Source organism: Triturus cristatus, chromosome 4_2 (assembly GCF_964204655.1).
Source record: "Triturus cristatus chromosome 4_2, aTriCri1.1, whole genome shotgun sequence".
NCBI lineage: Eukaryota > Metazoa > Chordata > Amphibia > Caudata > Salamandridae > Triturus > Triturus cristatus.
Genome location: NC_140586.1, coordinates 114,210,990 through 114,235,838, shown reverse-complemented (window position 1 = coordinate 114,235,838; position 24,849 = coordinate 114,210,990). Strand labels below are relative to the sequence as shown.

General features: G+C 41.2%; 1 protein-coding gene across 1 annotated transcript in view; it reads right to left on the bottom strand.

Moving 5' to 3' along the window:
- Window positions 1-24,849, bottom strand: part of LOC146833112 (complement C3-like) — a 1,368,049-nt gene that overhangs the window by 882,926 nt on the left and 460,274 nt on the right. The window contains exon 12 of the mRNA XM_085600736.1: window positions 19,442-19,645. Coding sequence (XP_085456862.1) covers window positions 19,442-19,645 — 204 coding nt within the window. The remainder of the gene's footprint in view (window positions 1-19,441; window positions 19,646-24,849) is intronic.

The following is a 24,849-nucleotide window of genomic DNA, read 5'->3' as shown; positions in this document are numbered from 1 at the left end:
GACAACAAGGGATTTATGTATATTCGGATACTCCTTATAGTATTTTCATGTTATTCCGATATAGCTGTCGCTTTATTTAACACACAGCTTTGTAATATCCAATTCTGTATTGATTAAAATAGACAATGTTGCTCGCAAACTCTTAGATAGTTGACAGCAGGTTAGTCGAGTGCATTTTGTCCTTTAGATATATAAAAAAACTCTTTTATTAAACCCATGGGACCATAGTGAGGATAAGTGGTTAGTTTATGTTGTTAAATCGCCCATATCAGATAGAATACAACTATGGATCATTATGGAAACACATATAAATATATGTATCCAGGTATCTTGAATTTGCTTGGACAGCAGCTAAATGTATGAAATCCCAGTTATTTAAATAAGACTTACAATATACAATTTCTAAGTCGACATCTATATTTAGATATGCCAAACACACAATATATAATATTTATTAACATTGTAGGTGGATTTGAATATATGCCTTCCACGAGAAGACTCCATCGATCAATATAAATCCTGCAATACTCCTGCGGATTTCTTTGCACTATCGGTTTGGACCTATACGTATAGATGTTTATATATTTTATATCACAGTGTGATTATTGAGGTAAGCAGAAAACCTCTAATGTCTTAATTCCTTTTGCATATTGTTTATATTAGCACTGGACTTAATTTACATCTGTATCCCTCATTAGGACCCAATAGTCCGAATAAATCGAGATACCACGGCATCCCATCAGGAACATATTTACAACAGAAACTAACAATAAGTCTGTTCCCATGGTTGGATTGAACCCACAGTAGGGGTATGTATCATTATTATTGTATATAAAAACCCCCCCTCTAGAGATGAAAATATAATGTAGGGTTATTAATTACCTGATGGAAAATAGTAATACCATTTGGGCTTCTATGTTTTAGGACATAAGAGGCAGGTTTGATAGTAAGGATGACATATTGATATGGACCAATAAGTTTGTGTGTTTGGGTTATGCATGAACTAAATGACTAGTGGACACCTTTCTAAATAACTGTATGTACTTATTGATAAAGATGGGATAGAGTTATTCTTTGTTTAAATGGGATATTTCACTGATTTTGTCATTAGTTAGAAAAATAATTTTCTTTTTTAAATGTATGATATCAATGGATCTAACACTGATTTAAGATTTTTTATACGATGTATTCAAGATATTTAGATTGATTGTTGTTTTTTATTTGGGAATTTTTTTTTCTATTGCTAAAAAATTCTTTCTATTGCTTTATTAGGTTACTTTAAGCTTTTAAGAAAAATTGGAGAGATTTTATTATTCTTGTCCTGATGAAGGTGGAACTTAAATAAGAAACTACCACCGAAAAGCGTCGACGCTTGTGCTATTAAGAATTGGTTAAAATCCAGAAACTGTTTCATATGATGATCTATTACGAAAAGAATAGACCAATGATTCTTATACATTGATTTATACTGCAGTTATACCATTCTTTGATGAATATATTAACTTCACATCACGTTTTTGCTCTCTAACTTTTTATTGTATGTTTATATGCTTTTGGTGTATTTTATTTCATGAGGATTGTATTTACTTTCTTATTTTTATGGATGTAGATATGTGATCATATCACTGTCAATAAATTGTGATACTAATTTTTAACTGATTTTGTTTCTTTATCATTGAGTCATATGCGGGTGTTATCTTGGTGATCCATCATTTAGGTTGAGTTTGGTTGAATACTAGGAGTTTTGCAACCTTAATTGATAATAAGAGTGACTGATATATGTATGATAGGATATGGCATAGCTGAGGAGTAGGTGGTTTACTATACCCAAGAGAACTCTTTTTCTTACACATTTGTGGTACCCTGTCTCTTGGGCAGTGGGGTCGCTCCCAAAAAATGTTCTGCATAGCTTCCAGTAAGCGCCACTGAGCTGCGGTGCAGAGAGGTGGTCCAGGTCGTGCTCTTTTTACACCTCTCTGCAATGCAGCTCTGTGGCGCTTACTGGAGGTACCTAGTGGTCTATTTGGACCCTAGGGACCCTCAGGATTCAAATTAACTTAATCTCTCAACTAAAAACGACCACAGGGTGTATTTACACAGTGGTGAAGGTAGGGGACGGGGCCTGAGTTAACGTGTGCAAACAAGCCTTGTGGCGCGTTTTAAGTTGGGGAAATAATTCCCCTTCAATCATGAGGGACCCTGGAGGCCAACTAGCCCACCAGGTGCTTCCAGTAAGCGCCACTGCGCTGCATTGCAGAGAGGTGGTCTAGGCCGTGCCCCTTTTTACATCTCTCTGCAACGCAGCTCTGTGGCGCTTACTGGAGGTACATAGTGGTATAGTTGGACCCTAGGGACCCTCAGGATTCAAGGGGACTTCATCTCCCAACTTAAAATGGCCACAGGGCGTGTTTACACAGTGGGGAAGGAAGGGGACGGGGCCTGAGGTGACATGTGCAAACACGCCCTATGGCGCATTTTAAGAGGTAGTTTTAATCCCCTGCCCTATTATATACTAGGGGCTTACAGAGGAAGTCATGCTAATCACAGGGGGACCCCAACGCAAAGTGTTCCCTAGTGTATGTAGGTGTTTTCACTGTATTCTGAGTGTCTTTTAACATAGCACTGGCTCTAGGACTGGTTAGTCAGACTCAGTTACCACCAGTATCCGTTGAGGGTACAGGATGATTTTGCAACAAGGCTACTTTCTGCACTTCTGTTTGTTCTTTCTGCACGTTATCCTTCTTCCTGCACTTTTCTTCGTCTTTGAGGAGTTCTGTTGCTTCTTTCTGCATTTCTTTTTTTTCTTTCTGTGCGCTTAGTTAGAAATTAGCATTTAAAAAACCTTCGAAATTCACTGAAAAAACCATAGGTTTCAGGGGCGTTATAGTTAGCTGGACTTTTCACTCGTACAAAACCATTGAAATTCCCCCGTTATAGTTAGTTCAGCTAACTATAACTTGCGCGCCCACAATGCACTGCTGATGACGTCACATATTACATCACTCATGACATGGTCAGCGACATCACTCATGACATCACTGATGGCATCTCAAATGACATCACTGGTGACATCACTGAAGACATAATCCTTGTGATAGAGTGGCAGACCTCCTCTCACCCTAATATAACCTTTGATACACACATTCAAAAATAGAAACTAAAATGTTCAAAACAATGGACATACCAATACCAGTTACAACAACCTATTCAGTAATTCTAAGATCCACATACACATCCACTTATTCACCAACAGTGCTATACAGTCACTCATACATGTACTCACTCATCATATGTACTCATACACCTATACATCCTGTTACACAACACCACTCATCCATAGAGTTACTTACACATATAGTCACTCATGCTAATAAAGAATCAAACATCCATTTACTTGCATATACAGTTATACACACACCACCACACTTACTTCTACAGAAACTTACACATACTTAGTCTTTTAAACAATCACTTATAGAAACACATACTTATTCATACAGGAACTCTTTCAATCTCTCACTCTCACATATACTCACTTATATACACCAATAGTCATATATACTAGTTTAAAACATATGTAGTTACTCATAAAGACACTATTGAGACAGTCATTCACTCACTAACACACCCATGCACACACTCATCCACCCATACAGTCCTGCACACATGCCGTCTTCAACACATACAAACAGTGAGTCACTCATTCATGCACCTATGCACTACGTAATACCCCCACCGAACCATACAGACACTCAGACTTTCATACTGATACTCAAAAAACCAACTAATAACCTATATAGACACTCATGTAGCTACTCACCAACCCATGTAGCCACTTATACACAAAGTGAGAGTCTGATACAGATATTTACATATTTAAACATTACTCACTAAGCCATGTATTCACTAAGATACACTTAATCAGTCAGTTATACAATCAAGTTTTCAAAAACAAATCATCCATTTAGACACTTATATACCCATTTATTCTTCCATCGACCTTGAGATATACATATATAAAACATATGTAATTTTCAGAAAAACTCACATTCACTGGATGATGTCATTAGTGATGTCATCACTGATGTCATTTGAGATGTCATCAGTGATGTCATAAGTGATGTCACTGACCATGTCATGAGTGATGTAATATGTGACGCCATCAGCAGTGCATTGCGGGCGCGCGAATTATAGTTAGCTGAACTAACTATAACGGGGGAATTTCAATGGTTTTGTACGAGTGAAAAGTCCAGCTACCTATAACGCCCCTGAAACCTATGGTTTTTTCAGTGAATATATATATATATATATATTCACGTTTAAACTGTCTGGGAAAACGTTTTACCTCATTAGTACAAGTTTAACACCCAAATAAAGCAAGAAACATTAGAAACGTGTCCAGTCAATCTTTGTGAAAGGCCTTCCACTGCACAGCAACATGTGTTGCTGTGCTTTTTGTAACTTTTGATCCATTTGAGCTCAAAACTATTTTTTTGCTAAAATCTGCAGATTATGCAGATGATGAATTTTGTGGCAAATAGAGCAAATTCAAAATTATGCTGAAAAAGTAGCGCTTGCAATATCTCATAATTCTGGATTGCCCTGTGAGTAGTATATGATTCTGACGCCTCTTGACATTTGTGAACTGCACTATGCTCTTCTCAGTGCCCATTCAAGCAGCTGTGAATGCGGATCTTTCACTGTGACTTGCAAACCTCCTCTTGTCTATGGTATGGAACTTGAGCCTGGATGTACAAATCGATCACAAAGTTAATTCCACTTGCACTATGCAATTACACAAGAGCTTTGAACCCTTCCTGAAATACATTAAGTGAGGCTAGCACAAAGCTGGTGAAGAAAATGCAAATTCTGCTTGTACTCTTTTGCTTTGATGTATTTCATGCAACGTGGCCCAAAGTTTTCCTAATGAAGTAACCTTGAAATGTTTGTTTACATGTTAGCTATGGCACCATTAAAGATAATATTCAAAGCTTGTTGGTGAATAGATATCAATCGGACCCCTTGATTTCTATTTTTATAGGTAGATGGAGTATGAGATGAGATGTTGACAGCGACAAGATGCACACTGGCGACCAGGTGCTTTACAAGTAGACAGGGTATGTTTAGTCAGCTAAGTTCATCCAGCCTGACAATTATCTGCCTACACATTAAACTCATACTCCACGTGGTCTCCAGCTTTACCTCTTCCTTCTCAGTATGCTTATTCCCTTATTTCTATGATGTAGACATCGTTAGCGCTAAAACACCTCCCAGCGCACATACACACACAGAGTGACGTAGCGCTATACAAACATACTTCCAGCAAAACATTCCTGATGAATGTGCACATGATAGATCAGAGGGGATGTGTTTCTCAAAGGTAAGTTAACAAGGGCTGTTTATAACATGCTTCCTGGTTTTTCATACATGAGAACATGCATTGCTTCATACAATTGTGAGCTGGATATGAAACACTTGAAATACATCATTGGAACGAACTGGAAGATTTTGACCAGTTCTTTCAAACATTGACATTTGTTTTAGTTGTTTTGGCAGGGTGGAGGCATGTTTGAGGGGATCGTAGGGGTGGGGGCAGGATCAGGGGTCAGTTGTTGTATCTATTGCGAGGTTTTAGTTTTGTAAGGCAGTTGCCAGGTATGGTATTTGTGATGTGCACCTGTTTCAATAAAGCGGCCTTTTTCACACACAAGTTGGTCTCAGTCTGGTGTGCCCCCCTCTCTCCCAAGGACTGTTTATGACATGCTTTCTGGTTTTTCATACATGAGAACATGCATTGCTTCATACAATTGTGAGCTGGATATGTAACACTTGAAATACTTCATTGGAAACAACTGGAACATTTTGACCAGTTCTTTCAAACATTGCCATTTGTTTTAGTGGTCTCCGTGAGTGACATTTTCCAAATTAATGGAACGGGTGTATACAGCTAATTTACATTCTTTAAAAAATCTGTGAGTGCGATGGAATATTAATTGTACAGAATATATTTGGGTGGCGTAATTTTGTTGACTCACTTTTGCGACAGGGCTGGGCAGGGCCGAAGCAAAGCCAGTGGAGTGGCATGGTCATGAGCCCGGGCGACGCAATTGAGTGTAGTGCACTGGAAAGAATGAATGGGAGATTGCACAGTGAATGGCACTTCACCTAAATATCATATCATTTCTCCACCTAACTAACCCTAACACAAATCCGGTCATCTTCGGCATCTCTTTAAATCGAAAGGAAAGCTGAAATGCCAGAAAAAGCGAGCAAGAGAAGGCAAAGTCCGATCTCCTCAGCCCGCAAAGTGAGAAGGCCCTGCACGCCTGGATTTCCGGGTTACCAAAGGGCTGTTCTTTACAAAACAAATGGTTGGCTACTCACAGTTTTTTTACTCGTGATTGCTGCTCACTTCCGTGCCTGTTCACAAAATCTTGGCTGTTAATAATTGTGACAACGTCACAATCTTGAGATACATCGCCGAACCGGCTAAATTAAAGAGAGCCAGGGAGCACAGGAAGGCCTATCCTGCAGCCTCTGCTCCCCTTTCCTTCCCCTGAGTAGAGTGCCATGGATGACAGTTGAAACAAGCACTGACGAGTGACGACGGGAAGTAAAGATTAAACAAGTCAGTGTAATTGTTCATCAGTGTTGCTCTGCCGAGCTTCAATGCCCAGAGTGGATGAGGGCTCATCACACACTGTGAGAGGAGGAGGATGGCCAACAAAAACAATCCCTTAGTGAATTTGCCTCAGCTGAAACAGGCACCTAAAGGAGGGACAGTTGAGAGGAATGGACCAATAGAAAGCCAGCATTGCGGGATGGCAGAAGAAAAAACCAATGGCAATTGGTGGGTTTGCCAGAGCCTATAGAAGAGGATACAACAGGTCAATCAAGCTCAAGTCCCAAAACGTGTTTTCCCCACGCATTTTCCCATAGGACCTTTAGTCGAAGGTACAGCCTGAACGGCTGAACAGAATTACTTGAAATTTGGCAAAGAGGTAGTCCTCAGGTCAGGCATGTGCCTTTTGCATATATGGTGTCAATCTGTTCAGTAGTCCCTGAGAAAATCAAAAGTAAAATCACATATATATCTGGGCGGAGCCTAACTACACATCTCATCGTGAGATCTGATTGGCTGTCAGCACTTCATCCAAGAAGTGTTGGCAGCCATCTTGGGACCAATATACATGATAGCACCTCATTAAAAAGCATTGCAGTTAATAGAAGGTTTTAAGACTTTAGTTACATTATAAATCATTTGTTGATGGTACCATACTCATTTTAGGTATTTTGGTGTGTTCTAAGGTGATTTTACCATGTGAAAAAGCCTTCTGCTGTGATATCATGAATCATGTTTGAGAGAAAACTATTTTCTCATGCTTTTCCCACAGAGGTTTGGAAGGTGATCTATAAGCTAAACTGAGAGCATATTTTCTGTAAATTCACATTATCTTTCTCAGTCACGTGAGAATGAAGTCTGACATTCTCAATAAAACATGTACATCCAACAAGGATAGAGACTGTCAGTTGATTCCTTTGTGTTCTACTGCAGCTTCCCAGAGTGTTCTAAAGAACAACTAGAGCGCTAACAGTCCTACTTATGACAAACGTATTGCACAACTGAAGCCATCTTGGTTGGAATAAAGTGGTAACTCTTAAAACATTTAATTTAAAAAGGAACAAAATGAGGGGGTTCATTTTGCCATAGAAAGTATGATTAGTGCTGCAGAAAGAAAAATTAGGGTACATTTTGAGTGACTTCTCAAATCCTCTTCTATTCCATTAAAAAATTCTGACATGCAGACTGAAACATGCACTTTCAATACCAGCAGCAGACTTCCCTGGTGAGCAGTAGCTTTACTACAGTGATCTAATAAGCAACTAGTGTGTTAACATTCTGAATTTATGGCAAATGGGTGACACATCTGAATGCCTTCTTAATGGAATCAAAGTAAAAAACTGAAAGTTTTTCCTACTGAGGAGACTGTAGTAAATGAGGAAATTAGGAAACATCATAACAAATAAGTCTCCCAAAATGGCCACCAGAGACAAAAGAGCCCAAATGTAGCCCAAATATCACCAAGATGTAGCCCAAGTATAGCCCAATGACAGAATATCCCAGAGTGTTCTAACGAACAACTAGAGCGCTAACAGTCTTACTTATGACAAACGTATGGCACACCTGAAGCCATCTTGATTGTAATAAAGTGGTAACACTTAAAACATTTAATTTACAAAGGAACAAAATGATGGGGTTCATTTTGCCATAGAAATTATGATTAGTTCTGCAGAAAAAAAAATTAGGGCACATTTTGACTTCTCAAATCCTCTTCTATTTCATAAACAAATTCTGACATGCAGACTGACACATGCACTTTGAGTACCAGCAGCAGACTTCCCTGGTGAGCAGTAGTTTTACTACAGTGATCTAATGAGCAACTAGAGTGCTAACATTCAGAATTTATGGCAAATGTGTGACACATCTGAATGCCTTCTTGATGGAACCAAAATAAAAAACTGAAAGTATTCCCACTGAGGAGACTGCAGTAAATGAGGAAATTAGGAAACTTCATAACAAATAAATCTCCCAAGATGGCCACCAGAGACAAAAGAGCCCAAATGTAGCCCAAATATCACCCAGATGTAGCCCAAGTATAGCCCGATGACAGAATGTCCCAGAGTGTTCTTAAGAACAACTAGAGCGCTTACTGTCTTAGTTATGACATAAGTATGGCGCACCTGAAGCCATCTTGATTGGAATAAACTGGTAACATTTAAAGCTTCATACCAAATAAATCTCCCAAGATGGCCACCAGAGACAAAAGAGCCCAAATGTAGCACAAATATCACCCAGATGTAGCCCAAGTATAGCCCAATGACAGAATGTCCCAGAGTGTTCTTAAAAACAACTAGAGCGCTTACTGTCTTCATTATGACAAAAGTATGGCACACCTGAAGCCATCTTGATTGGAATAAACTGGTAACACTTAAAACATTTAATTTAAAAAGGAACACAATGAGGGGGTTCATTTTGCCATAGAAATTATGATTAATGCTGAAGAAAGAAAATGAGGGCACATTTTGAGTGACTTCTCAAATCCTCTTCTATTTCATTAAAAAATTCTGACATGCAGACTGAAACATGCACTTTTAATACCAGGAGCAGACTTCCATGGTGAACAGTAGTTTTACTACAGTGATCTAATGAGCAACTAGAGTGCTAACATTCAGAATTTATGGCAAATGTGTGACATATCTGAATAACTTCATGATGGAATCAAAGTAAAAAACTGAAAGCATTTCCTACTGAGGAGACTGCAGTACATGAGGAAATTATCAAACTTCATAACAAATAAATCTCCCACGATGGCCACCGGAGACAAAAGAGCCCAAATGTAGCCCAAAATCACCCAGATGTAGCCCAAATATAGCCCAATGACAGAAGTGTGCAAATCACTTATTATTTTGTGTTTTTGCAGTGTTATATAGTGCAGACTTGTCAGGTATTGGAGTGCTTTACATGAGCATTGGTTACAAAACACAAGATCAAATTCATTTTGGTTGTAGACATGGGGAGATCAAGTGATTTGACCAGAATCACAGAATGTTGAGCTGAAGCAGAAACTCCAACCTGGTTCCCCAGTTGCAAAGTCTGCAGCTCTGGAAGTAACACCGCATCCTCTCCCCTAGGTGCAACATTTAATCAAGTGGTCAACTGGATTAAAAAAAACATAAAGATTACAAATAATTTAAAAGTTCTTTGTCGCTATTTGAAAACTCAGAAAATATGTTCTCATTTTAGTTTTTTAGAGCACTAACCATAATTTTGATGCAAATAAGACCCTCTCATATATGTAATTTCTAAAGGAAATACTCTAGGTATTACAGTTTTGATTACATCAAGATATGACGTCAGGCGTTCCCCACTTTTGTAATAAATATAGAATGTTAGCAATCTAGTTGTTCATTGGGATACTGTTGAGAGGCAGAGGCCAGGGGCACGGACTCTGAAAATTGAAGGCAGGTAGGAGAGTGCAGAGGCAACAATTTTACCACACTGGGCAGGCAGGAAGGGCAGTGGCAGCACAACAGACTATGGAGGGCAGTGGAAAGGGGGGCAGGGGCAACAAACCAACAATACAGGACTGGCAAGAGAGGCTGTGGCAATATAATAGACCATTGTGGGCAGAAGGAAGAGGCAGTGGTAGTACAACCATAAATGCCAACAGACCCGTTTCAGCCAGGAAACGTCCAATGTTTTTAAGCTCAAATGGGATTTATTTGATCTGTCTCCTGTCTACAATCTCCTCTTTTTCAATGTAACTCAAAGGGGAAAATCAATACCCCATTTTTTTTCAAAATCTCCCTCTTACCAAGTTCAAAATGTTCGCAAGTATGGTACATTGGATCATGGTAGGCAGGAGGAGTTGGGGTAGGGACATGGACTCGGATAACAGAGGACAGGAGAGACATGGAGAGGTGCACCAAACTGACCCTACAGGGCATGCATCAGGGTTTGCAGCAGCACAATACACCACACAGCGCATGCGGGACGGGAGTGCAGCACAACAATCCATAGAAAGCAATAGGGAGGGGACAGAACCATGCACATGGACAACAGAGAACAGAGGGGAAAGAGGCAATGGTAGCTAGCTGACCATAATGGACAGACAGGAGAGAAAGCTGCAGCATAACAGACCATAAATGGCGGAGGGACGGATCAGGGGCATTACAATGGAACAGACAAGCCAGGAGGGAGGGAATAGGGGTCTGCACATGGAAACAGAGGGCTGGGGGCAAGTGGGCAGGGCAGGAGCAGCAAGATGACCATGGAGGTCAGGCAGGATGGGCACTAGAGACACACCATGGAGAGCAACAATGAGACTATGATGGCATACACACAGACCATTGAGGGAAGGTGGGAGGGGTCAGGGGCAGCTAGCTGACCACATAGGGAAGGTGGGACGGGACATGGCAGCACAGAAGACCATGCATGGCAAGCGGGAGGGTTAGTGGCAGCATAATGGCTATGATGGGCAAGAAGGAGGGTGCAGGGGCATGCACAAAGGACCATGGAGGATAGAAGGGAGGGTCAGGACCTGGGCACAGAAAAGAGAGTTCAGGGGAAGGGGTCTCACAACAGACCGCGCGGGACAGGCAGGAGTAGCAGTTGCAGCACAACTGACCAGGGAGGGCAGAAGGGTGTGGCAGTAAAATGGACCATGGAGGACAGAAGGAAGGGGATAGGGGCATGGCATGTGGACAGGCAGGGTGGAGGTACCAGGGACAGGTAACAGTCATCTGACAATGCTAGGCAGGTAGGAGGGGAGTGGCAGCTCAACAGAACACTCAGAGTAGATAGGAGTGGCAGGTCCATGGAACATGGTGGGCAAAAAGGATGGAGCAGGGGCATGCACAAAGACATCGGAGGGCAGGGGAAAGGAGAATAGGGGGAGAAAACTAAGCACAGAGGCTAAGCAGGAGGTCAATGATGGGCCATAGAATTGGGTAATGGAGGGCAGGAGGAGTGGACTGGCACATAATGCTAAATGGAGGGCAGTGGCAGCACATCAGACCATGCATGGCAGGAGGGAGGAGGCTAGTCCATGGATTCAGACAACAGAGGATAGGGAGGAGGTGGATGGGGCAGCAAGCTAACTGATCAGAGAAGGTGGGTACTTTATTGTTTTTAAAATGTGTGTCTGTGCGAACTACTTAAAATATGAACAAGTATGCAGCATAATCTCACTTTTATTCAGGAAGAAGAGGACGTTTGTGACTGTGACTCCGCGCTCACTTGCCAGAAACACCCCCTGACCCTCCACCCCCATCGCAAAATGTAATGCCCGTGAAAAGGGTAGGTGGACGCAGTGTTATATAGAACATAGTCCTGAGAGCACGATTGAAAATGAAAACTAGATATAGTATAAGGTATAATCTATGCACCAAAAAGTGTGATATAAGATGAACCGGGCGTGAAATATAATATGCAATACATTGTGCGCAATGACAGATTCATTGGAGAGCGCGAGATAGCACAGACACTAGCGCGTGCTATGCGATATGTGCCTTGGAGTGTAATATGCACAGGGCAGTGTTGTGTAACCTAACTAGTCTCTAAAGTTGTAATATAAAATATGTGCTGGGGAGTGTAACGTTGCATATGCACTGTGACAAAGATATGGATCCCAGATTGTAATATTTATGGCATAGCGCTGTGCGTTATAACATAGGCATCGTGGAAGGCACGTTAGATAGGGCAAAATAACCCGTGCGAAGGCAAGTGTGGCATGACATATTCACGGGGTGGTGTTACAGTGCACATGGGCTAGAGAGTGTCATAGCATATGCACTAGCTGGTGGAATACAACACAGAGGTGTGTGGCACTCGGTGGGCACTGGTGGGTGTAACACAGCATTGGGCTCAGCCAGGAGCACGCTGTGACTCGCAAGTGAGGTTCGTCTCCTTTCCAGAGAGTAAAATAAAAAGTATTACACATCCGGCGGTGGATGTGTGTTTTATTAACCGTGAGGGGGTTTCTTGCATAGTTTGGTCAAATTTTTGTCGAATCCCCTTTGAATGGCTTGGTGTGCGTGTGTATTAAATGTGCCCGTCAATAGCTACCCATGTTTGTATAAATAAACAACAAGGGTGTCTACTTGGAGAGTACCCACCGGTGGGGGCGCCGGAATTAGGCACGGTAGGGCGTCAGACACGTCAGAGCTTCACTAGTGGTGTAAATACATTCCACGTGGATTCATTGTATGCATAGTCGCCTTTTAATGAATATCACGCAAATCGTCATGGTGATAGGTACATACGGATTTCCAGCATGTCCTAGGTGTTTCTATAAATATATATATTTTTAAAATAATAAAAAACAAAGGCCGGCCCGGGGGATGGGGTCCCCGGGGCCATGAGTGGCCTGAGGAGGGGGGCAAAACAGCCCCCTCCTAAAGATTTTTTTTTAAAAAGGCCATGACCCAGGGGTTGGGGTCCCCGGGGCCGATTAAGGCCTTGGGAGGGCCAAATTAATTTTTTTCAACCAAAAAAATGAGGGTGCAGGCCCTGGGGGATGGGGTCCCCAGGGCCAATAAATTAGAAAAAGAAGGGCGGCCACACAGCCCTCCTTCTTAAAAAAATTAAATATTAAAAGACCGGCATCACGCCGGAAGCCACGCCCCCTCCTTGCAGCACTCTGCAAACGCGCCCCCTGGCCAGTTGTAAGTTGGGGAATTAATTCCCCTTCAATACTGAGGGTCCCTGAGGGCCAACTAGACCAACAGGTATCTCCAGTATGCTCCATGGAGCTGCGTTGCAGACAGGTGTTCTGAGGCCAAGCCCCTTTTTACACCTCTATGCAAAGCAGCTCTGTGGCGCTTTCTGGAGGTACCTAGTGGGCTTGTTTGACCCTAGGGACCCTTAGGATTCAAGGGGACTTAATCTCTCAACTTAGAACGGCCACAGGGTGCGTTTACACAGTGGTGACGGGAGGGGACGGGGCCTGAGGTGACGTCTGCAAACACGCCCTGTGGCGCATTTGAAGTTGGGGAAATAATTCCCTTTCAATCCTGAGGGACCCTGGGGGCCAACTAGCCCATCAGGTGCTTCCAATAAGCGCCACTGCTCTGCGTTGCAGAGAGGTGGTGCAGGCCGTGCCCCTTTTTACACCTCTCTGCAATGGCGCTTACTGGATGTACCTAATGGGCTATTTTGCCCCTAGGGACCCTCAGGATTCAAGGGGACTTAATCTCCCAATTTAAAAAATGGCCACAGGCGTGTTTACACAGTGGGGAAGGGAGGGGACGGGGCCTGAGGTGACGTGTGCAAACACTCCCTATGGCGCGTTTTAAATTGGGGAAATAATTCCCCTTCAATCCTGAGGGCTCCTGGGGGCTAACAAGCCCACCAGGTGCTTCCAGTAAGCGCCACTGAGCTGCGTGCAGAGAGGTGGTCCAGGCCGTGCCTCTTTTTACACCTCTCTGCAACGCAGCTCTGTGGCGCTTACTGGGGGTACCTAGTGGGCTAGTTGGACCCTAGGGACCCTCAGGATTCAAATGAACTTAATCTCCCAACTAAAAACGGCCACAGGGCGTGTTTACACAGTGGTGAAGGGAGGGGACGGGGCCTGAGTTAACATGTGCAAACAAGCCCTGTGGCGCGTTTTAAGTTGGGGAAATAATTCCCCTTCAATCATGAGGGACCCTGGGGGCCAACTAGCTCACCAGGTGCTTCCAGTATGCGCCACTGCGCTGCGTTGCAGAGAGGTGGTCTAGGCCGTGCCCCTTTTTACATCTCTCTGCAACGCAGCTCTGTGGCGCTTACTGGAGGTACCTAGTGGTTTAGTTGGACCCTAGTGAACCTCAGGATTCAAGGGGACGTAATCTCCCAACTTAAAACGGCCACAGGGCGTGATTACACAGTGGGGAAGGGAGGGGACGGGGCCTGAGGTGACATGTGCAAACACGCCCTGTGGCGCATTTTAAGAGGTAGTTTTAATCCCTGCCCTATTATATACTAGTTGCTTACAGAGGAGGTCATGCTAATCACAGGGGGACCCCAACCCATAGTGTTCCCTAGTGTATGTAGGTATTTTCACTGTATTCTGAGTGTCTTTTAACATATCACTGGCTCTAGAACTGGTTAGTCAGACGTAGTTACCACCAGTATCCGTCTGAAAAAGTTGAGGGTACAGGATGATTTTGCAACAAGGCTACTTTCTGCTCTTCTGTTTGTTCTGTCTGCACATTATGCTTCTTCCTGCACTTTTCTTCGTCTTTGAGGACTTCTGTTGCTTCTTTCTGCATTTCTTTTTTTTCTTTCTGTGCGCTTTTTCTTCTTTCTTCACTTGTCCTATCTCAGTAGGCATAGTTCGAAATTAGCATTTTAAAAACCTTTGAAATTCACTGAAAAAACCATAGGTTTCAGGCACGTTATAGTTAGGAATTAGCATTTAAAAAACCTTAGAAATTCACTGAAAAAAACATAGGTTTCAGGGGCGTTATAGTTAGCTGGACTTTTCACTCGTACAAAACCATTGAAATTCCCCCGTTATAGTTAGTTCAGCTAACTATAACTCGCGCGCCCACAATGCACTGCTGATGACGTCACATACTACATCACTCATGACATGGTCAGTGACATCACTCATGACATCACTCATGACATCTCAAATTACATCACTAATGACATCACTGATGACATCATCCTTGTGATAGAGTTGCAGACCTCCTCTCCCCCTAATATAACCTTTGATACACACATTCAAAAATAGAAACTAAAATTTTCAAAACAATGGACATACCAATACCAGTTACAACAACCTATTCAGTAATTCTAAGATCCACATACACATCCACTCATTCACCAACAGTCCTATACAGTCACTCATACATGTACTCACTCATCATATGTACTCATACACCTATACATCCTGTTACACAACGCCACTCATCCATAGAGTTACTCACACACATAGTCACTCATGCTAACAAAGAATCAAACATCCATTTACTTGCATATACAGTTATACACACACCACCACACTTACTTGTACAGAAACTTACACATACTTAGTCTTTTAAACAATCACTTATAGAAACACATACTTATTCATACAGGAACTCTTTCAATCTCTCACTCTCACATATACTCACTTATATACACCAATAGTCATATATACTAGTTTAAAACATATGTAGTTACTCATAAAGACACTATTGAGACAGTCATTCACTCACTAACACACCCATGCACACACTCATCCACCCATACAGTCCTGCACACATGCTGTCTTCAACACATACAAACAGTGAGTCACTCATTCATGCACCTATGCACTACGTAATACCCCCACTGAACCATACAGACACTCAGACACTCATACTGATACTCAAAAAACCAACTAATAACCTATATAGACACTCATGTAGCTACTCACCAACCCATGCAGCCACTTATACACAAAGTGAGAGACTAATACAGATATTTACATATTTAAACATTACTCACTAAGCCATGTATTCACTAGGATACACTTAATCAGTCAGTTATACAATCAATTTTTCAAAAACAAATAATCCATTTAGACACTTATATACCCTTTTATTCTTCCATCGACCTTGAGATATACATATATAAAACATATGTAATTTTCAGAAAAACACACATTCAATGGATGATGTCATCAGTGATGTCATCAGTAATGTCATTTGAGATGTCATCAGTGATGTCATAAGTGATGTCACTGACCATGTCATGAGTGATGTAATATGTGATGTCATCAGCAGTGCATTGCGGGCACGCGAGTTATAGTTAGCTGAACTAACTATAACGGGGGAATTTCAATGGTTTTGTACGAGCGAAAAGTCCAGCTAACTATAATGCCCCTGAAACCTATGGTTTTTTCAGTGAATATGTATATATATATATATATATATATATATATTTTTTTTTTTTTTCACGTTTAAACTGTCTGGGAAAACGTTTTACCTCATTAGCACAAGTTTAACACCCAAATAAAGCACGAAACATTGGAAACGTGTCCAGTAAATCTTTGTGAAAGGCCTTCCACTGCACAGCAACATGTGCTTTTTGTAACTTTTGATCCATTTGAGCTCAAAACTATTTTTTTGCTAAAATCTGCAGATTATGCAGATGATGAATTTTCTGGCAAATAGAGCAAATCCAAAATTATGCTGAAAAAGTAGCGCTTGCAATATCTCAGAATTCTGGATTGCCCTGTGAGTAGTATATGATTCTGACGCCTCTTGACATTTGGAAACTGCACTATCCTCTTCTCAGTGCCCATTCAAGCAGATGTGAATGCGGATCTTTCACTGTGTTGACTTGCAAACCTCCTCTTGTCTATGGTATGGAACTAGAGCCTGGATGCACAAATCGATCACAAAGTCAATTCCACTTGCACTATGCAATTACACAAGAGCTTTGAACCCTTCCTGAAATACATTAAGTGAGGCTAGCACAAAGCTGGTGAAGAAAATGCAAATTCTGCTTGTACTCTTTTGTTTTGATGTATTTCATGCAACGTGACCCATAGTTTTCCTAATGAAGTAACCTTGAAATGTTTGTTTACATGTTAGCCATGGCACCATTAAAGATAATATTCAAAGCTTGTTGGTGAATAGATATCAATCGGACCCCTTGAATTCTATTTTTATAGGTAGATGCAGTATGAGATGAGATGTTGACAGCGACAAGATGCACACTGGCGACCAGGTGCTTTACAAGTAGACAGGGTATGTTTAGTCAGCTAAGTTCATCCAGCCTGACAATTATCTGCCTACAAATTAAACTCAGACTCCACGTGGTCTCCAGCTTTACCTCTTCCTTCTCAGTATGCTTATTCCCTTATTTCTATGATGTAGACATCGTTAGCGCTAAAACACCTCCCAGCCCACATACACACACAGAGTGACGTAGCGCTATACAAACATACTTCCATCAAAACATTGCTGATGAATGTGCACATGATAGATCAGAGGGGATGTGTTTTTCAAAGGTAAGTTAACAAGGACTGTTTATAACATGCTTCCTGGTTTTTCATACATGAGAACATGCATTGCTTCATACAATTGTGAGCTGGATATGAAATACATCATTGGAAAGAACTGGAAGATTTTGACCAGTTCTTTCAAACATTGACATTTGTTTTAGTGGTTTTGGCAGGGTGGAGGCATGTTTGAGGGGATCGTAGGGGTGGGGGTGGGATCAGGGGTAAGTTGTTGGATCTATTGCAAGGTTTTAGTTTTGTAAGGCAGTTGCCAGGTATGGTATTTGTGATGTACACCTGTGTCAATAAAGCGGCCTTTTTCACACACAAGTTGGTCTCAGTCTGGTGTGCCCCCCTCTGGTTTTTCATGCATGAGAACATGCATTGCTTCATACAATTGTGAGCTGGATATGGAACACTTGAAATACTTCATTGGAAACAACTGGAACATTTTGACCAGTTCTTTCAAACATTGACATTTGTTTTAGCGGTCTCCGTGAGTGACATTTTCCAAATTAATGGAACGGGTGTATACAGCTAATTTACATTCTTTAAAAAATCTGTGAGTGCGATGGAATAATAATTGTACAGAATATATTTGGGTGGCGTAATTTTGTTGACTCACTTTTGCGACAGGGCTGGGCAGGGCCGAAGCAAAGCCAGCGGAGTGGCATGGTCATGAGCCCGGGCGACGCAATTGAGTGTAGTGCACTGGAAAGAATGAATGGGAGATTGCACAGTGAATGGCACTTCACCTAAATATCATATCATTTCTCCACCTAACTAACCCTAACACAAATCCGGTCATCTTCGGCATCTCTTTAAATCGAAAGGAAAGCTGAAATGCCAGAAAAAGCGAGCAAGAGAAGGCAAAGTCCGATCTCCTCAGCCCGCAAAGTGAGAAGGCCCTGCACGCCTGGATTTCCGGGTTACCAAAGGGCTGTTCTTTACAAAACAAATGGTTGGCTACTCACAGTTTTTTTACTCGTGATTGCTGCTCACTTCCGTGCCTGTTCACAAAATCTTGGCTGTTAATAATTGTGACAACGTCACAATCTTGAGATACATCGCCGAACCGGCTAAATTAAAGAGAGACAGGGAGCACAGGAAGGCCTATCCTGCAGCCTCTGCTCCCCTTTCCTTCCCCTGAGTAGAGTGCCGTGGACGACAGTTGAAACAAGCACTGACGAGTGACGACGGGAAGTAAAGATTAAACAAGTCAGTGTAATTGTTCATCAGTGTTGCTCTGCCGAGCTTCAATGCCCAGAGTGGATGAGGGCTCATCACACACTGTGAGAGGAGGAGGATGGCCAACAAAAACAATCCCTTAGTGAATTTGCCTCAGCTGAAACAGGCACCTAAAGGAGGGACAGTTGAGAGGAATGGACCAATAGAAAGCCAGCATTGCGGGATGGCAGAAGAAAAAACCAATGGCAATTGGTGGGTTTGCCAGAGCCTATAGAAGAGGATACAACAGGTCAATCAAGCTCAACCTAAAAAGGCCTAAAGAAAAGATGAGAACATGTATCTTACAGGAATGACAGAAACAGACGATGGAAGGACAGAAAGGGGAAGAAATGTTTTAAAGTGCCACTCAAGGAGGACACATCTACACAAAGAAAACACAGATGAAAACCAGATGAAATGATGAGTGAAAAACTGCCAAACAAATGTGTAAAAAGAGAAAAGAAAATAATATTAATGATTTGAAGTTGAGTGGAGAAAACTGAATGTAATAAAATACTTCCAACTGAATGTCAAAAGGATATTGTAAATCACCTTGGAGTAGGCACTTTGATGACGCCTTGGGCGTCTACATGATTAAGGAATTGCACTATACCTCTTACATACAATTGTAGCCTCTTTGATTCTGCTATGACATTCACAAAATGCCTTCATAAATGAGATAGAAACCGCCATCTTACCAGAACTGTAAAATACTTGAGTTGGTTCTTCACTTCACTCTGGGGGCCATGCATGGCAAGCATGTTCAAAGATATTTTTTGTGGATGCTTTTTCGTTTCAATGTGAAGGAGGTTCTGGCTGTTTCTCCAACTGTTGTAGGCAGTGACTCTTAGACTGAGGCTTGCTTGCTGGGAATCCCTCAGGTGTGAATCGCTCGTCCTAACCTGGAGGTAGCCATTGGGATAATAATGATATGCATATTACAAGTATTGTACTGTTGATTGAATCCAAGAGAATGTATTAAAACAGCTACTGAATATTTCTGATAATCACTAGCTGACAAAATGGATCTTCACAATAGTTTGGTGCAATGGCTATCTGCTCTCTCTATATGGCACCACACAATTACTTACAGTACATGCTCAATCCCTTCACATATCAATCTCCAACGAAGGCTGGTATTGAAAGTAGATGTGCAAATAGCCATATCATATATTCATATATATATATATTATCTACTGGCGGTCGCCAGTAGATAGTTATAGTTAGGACCGAGTTTCCATAGGAAATCTCAAAATTCTATTTTGAATAACTTTAACGCCGGTTGATGAATCCTCGCGAATTTTTCAAAACTAATGGGGCGCTCTGCTCCACTCCTTCCCTGAAAGTCTCGGGGTGATTCATGTAGCGGGGGCCGAGAAAAAGGGGGGGTCCCAAAACGCGTTTTCCCCATGGATTTTTACATAGGGACTTTAGTCGCAGCTACAGCCCGAACGGCTGAACAGAATTTCATGAAATTTGGCAGAGAGATAGCCATAGGGTCAAGGAAGTGCCTTTTGCAGGTCTGATGTAAATCTGTTCTGTATTTTCAGAGAAAATAACATTTAAAAGCATATCAATATCTATAAGCGCGCAGCGTGCGCGCACTCTGCAAGTCCTGTGCGCGCACCCTAACGTGCGCGAGCGTAATTCTGATTGGTTGTTACATGTCAGTAAACATTCGAATCGGTCGAAATCAGGAAGTGTCGGCCGCCATTTTGTCTCTCGCAGTCAGAGGGGGTTAAAAACAAAAGTGGACAACGTAAAAAGGGGGCAGAGTAGGGAGTTCTGGACCCCCTAGGCATTGTCAGGGGGTCACAGTAGGACATCGAAGGGCAAAAAAAAAAAATTACATTTTTAAAAAAATATCGCGGAGTGCGCGCACCCTGCGCGCACTCGAAAAAAAACCTAAAAAAAAAAGTTACAAAAAAAAGTTTAAGTGTTTAGATATTAGGTGGCTCTAAAAAGAGCCCTTGTGTTTATTGAGTGTTTTTCGGTACCTACAAGTATGTACCGATGCAGAGTCTCAAGTTCAAAAGGAAGACTCTGTTCCCTTCATCATTGAAGTGTACACCGTCTCCTCTATAAATGTCCTGCATGTTGTAACGCAAGTTGTTGTGGTATATAGAACCCATACCATAGTCTCTGAGGAAAGCAGAAACAGACTTTTTGACGTGCTTCCTTGCTTTGTCAATCTGTGGACAAAATTGGTTGGACCAGTTCCACTTTTGCCTTTGGCATATATTAGAAAATACAAAGGCAGTTTGTGGAAAAAGTGACATCAATTGCACAAAGGTGTCCTTTACAAGCATTTCCAGACCTACCCCAGTTAAAGTGCCTAGGTCATTCCCACCACAGTGCACAATAATAAGGTTAGGGTGTGGGAGATGTAGAAAGGATTTCACCAAGGGCATTAATTGGTGCCACTTTAACCCTCTCTGACCAAACCATTTAATGTCTACATTAGGCAAAGCAAGGTCACTCACCATACCTCTTTTTTCTGCATACTTTTCACTCCAGAAGACATAGCTATGACCTACAATCCACACTGTGAACATCTTCCAAGGAGATCAGGATGCACTCAGGAGGTGTCTTTCAGTAGAATGGCAATATGAAAAGAAAGAAAGATGAAAAATGGAGGCAAACATACTTTTTTTTTAATTAAAAGAACTCATTGGTTGATTCAAATCATTTTACAGTTACAACTAGTCTGCATGTTTACATTTTTACAAGCATGTTTTGTATTGGTTCAAAAAAATGTGTACCCACAGAACATTAGTTTGGATTTGCTGTTAGATTTGAAAAGTCAAGCACTCTTGCTCTTTGGATTTGAAACATTGTGTGCTGAACTTCTGACCTCTCTGCTCACACCAGAGTTCCATGACCTGTTGCTATGCTAGCAGGTAGAAGTCATGTTGGGGGAAGGGATCATTTGGAAAAGGGTTGAAATTTTCAACCAATGGAAATGTGTGATTCCATTTGAAAAAATGTGGGAAAGAATGTGATTTGAAGTTAACATGTATATGTGTGAAAAAAGAGAGGGAAACTGTGCCATTTACTGGCTCTGGTGAGAGGAGAGAGGTGTGCAGCTCAGAGATTCTGGTCTGATAAACTGCTGTGTGACTGCCACATTTCTTTCTCAACTAACTAATTTTAAAGGTGAGTTTTGAGTTTGAGAGGGGATGTATGTGGTGATTTTTGATAGAAATTTGATACTTTCTTGTTTTAAAGATGAGTTTTACATTTTGTGTTTTGGGAGATTTTTAACTGTCTTGAATATGTAAAATATTATGGAGTATGTCTTCACCATAAGTTAAGGTGTACTGGTAACAATGAGGAATACTGTTTTGTGCCTACAATCAAACCATGAGTCTGTGTGCAGACAGGAATTGTTGTCAGAGATTTAATTTGTGTTGCTGTTGAAAAGTAAGACTTGCAGTTGAAGGAAAAGGACAGCTTCTTTTTAACTGTGATGGTTAGCATTTAGCAGAACTCACTTTGAAAGAAATGAGAGGCAAATGCCAACACATTTGAAATTAGCATGGTAGATTTTCGTTCTACTTTAAAAGTTGTGTATTACATTTTATGTTGTGGAAGATATGTATCTGCCTTGAACTTGTAAGATATTTTGGAGTATGTCTTCCCCATAATTTAAGGTGTGCTGGTACTATCCAGGAACACTGTTTTGTGCCTAAAATCACAGCATGAGTCTGTGTGCATACAGGAATTGTTGTCTGAGATTTAATTTGTGAAGTTGTTGTTCTGTAAGAATTGCACTCCCAGGAAAGGGGCAGCCTGTTTTCAAAACTCAAATTAACCCTTACCACACATGCACTGTAACATACATCCCTGCAGTCTTCATGCAGTTGTGGAAGTTTCCTTGCTCATCTCTCTTGCACCAGACAATACACAGTCTCCAGAAACACACTCTTTCCACACACGCACCAGCTTCTCCAACACTCCCATGCGTAGTACTCAGCTCTGTGTGGTGTTTTAGATAGCAGTGTGTAACGCAAACACATTCAACTTGCAAATGCACAGGTAGTTGCTACATGTTCAAAACTCAAATTAACCCTTACCACACATGCACTGTTACATACATCTCTGCAGTCTTCATGCATTTGTGGAAGTCTCCTTGCTCATCTCTCTTGCACCAGACAATACACAGTCTCCAGAAACACACTCTTTCCACACACACAGCAGCTTCTCCAACACTCCCATGCGTAGTACTCAGCTCTGTGTGGTGTTTCAGATAGCAGTGTGTAACGCAAACACATTCAACGTCACCAAGGCTCATTTCCTTTGCTCTAGTCTAGTCACTCACCCAGGTTGCACATGCTCATGGTATGAAGTAGCTGTTAGGAAATGTGCTCTTTTCTGCCTCTCTAAACTATAAGGAAAATGTGTCAGGCTGTTACAGTAATTATCACTTGCTCTACCACAGTAGTAAATGTGCTTTGAAATTGCCAATCAAATACTGTTTTCTGCCTAGAATCACACTATGAGGCTGTGTGCGCACAGGCATTGTGGGCAGAGATTTAATTTGTGTTGCAGTTGTTCTGTAAAACATGCACTTGCAGGAAAGGGACAGCTTGTTTTCTTCAAATGTGGTGGTTAGCACTCAGCAGAAATCACTAAATCACAAATGAGAGGCAAATGCTAAAACATTTGAAACCAACAGGGTAGATTTTGCTTTCAAACTTGCAAATGCACAGGTAGTTGCCACATGTTCAAAACTCAAATTAACCCTTACCACACATGCACTGTTACATACATCCCTGCAGTCTTCATGCAGTTGTGGAAGTCTCCTTGCTCATCTCTCTTGCACCAGACAATACACAGTCTCCAGAAACACACTCTTTGCACACACGCAGCAGCTTCTCCAACACTCCCATGCATAGTACTCAGCTCTGTGTGGTGTTTCAGATAGCAGTGTGTAACGCAAACATACTGAACGTCACCAAGGCTTATTTCCTTTGCACTAGTCTAATCACTCACTCTGTAACACATGATTATAGTCTCAAGAAGCTGTAAGGATATGTGCTCTTTTCTGCCTCTCTAAATGAAAAAGAAAATGTATCAGGCTGTCACGGTAATTATCACTTGCTCCACCACAGTAGTAAATGTGCATTGAAACTGCCAAAGAAAATAACGCTTTCTGTCTAGAATCACACCATGAGTCTGTGTGCACACAGGAATTGTTGTCAAGGATTTAATGAATGTTTCTCTTATTTAATAAGACATGCACTCATAGGAAAGGGTCAGCTCATATGATAGGATTTGAAAAGCTGAAAAACAAATTATAATGAATTATAATTGCAAAAAGGTATTTTTTTTTAAGTTTCTTGCAGGTATTGCTCAGCAACAGTGAAAAAATAAAAAAATGCCTTTAAAGACAAGGAAGAGAAAAGAAAAGCAACAACAACTATATTTGGACACAACTGGGAAAAAAAAGGAGGAAAAGCTTGTGATGGCAAAAAGAAAAAGTGTTCTGGTAAGCAAACTAAGGATTTCTTAAAAAATATCTTCAAAAAAACAAAAAATGGAAAAAATAAATGTAAAACAAACAGTGTTTCATGTACAAAGCAACAACAGAGTCAACAGCAAAAACCAAAAGCTAATGTACAATCAGAAGTAAGTAAGAGTGACTTAACACGAAAATTAGATTTTAAAAACATTCGTCGAAAAATGTTTCAGAGAAGAGTGATGTTAAATTTGCTAAAGGATGTGAAAAAATATAAGAAGAAAACCAAATTAATAAATAAAAAAAATTCATAGAAAATATTGTAACTAAGGCTTTGGAAATAAAAAGAAAGCTTTTCATTTTAATTTTGAATAGGATGTGTAGATTAGAAAAATTAGTCAATGCAATGAAGTCACAAAGCAAAAGGAAAAGAGAAGTGAAAAAAAGTAACTTTTGTAAAGTGTTCTTGGGAGAATGGAAGCATAGTTCAAGTACTGAACCATTTTTTAATGAAGAGAGTTATCTTCAAAGTAATAATTTGTTGCATGCAGTTGACACCAATGGTAGAGCATATGAAGTTAGAGAAGGTTGTGTGATGGAAAAGGAAAACATGGTTCCAAGAAATGAGGAAGAAGTGATGGCTGC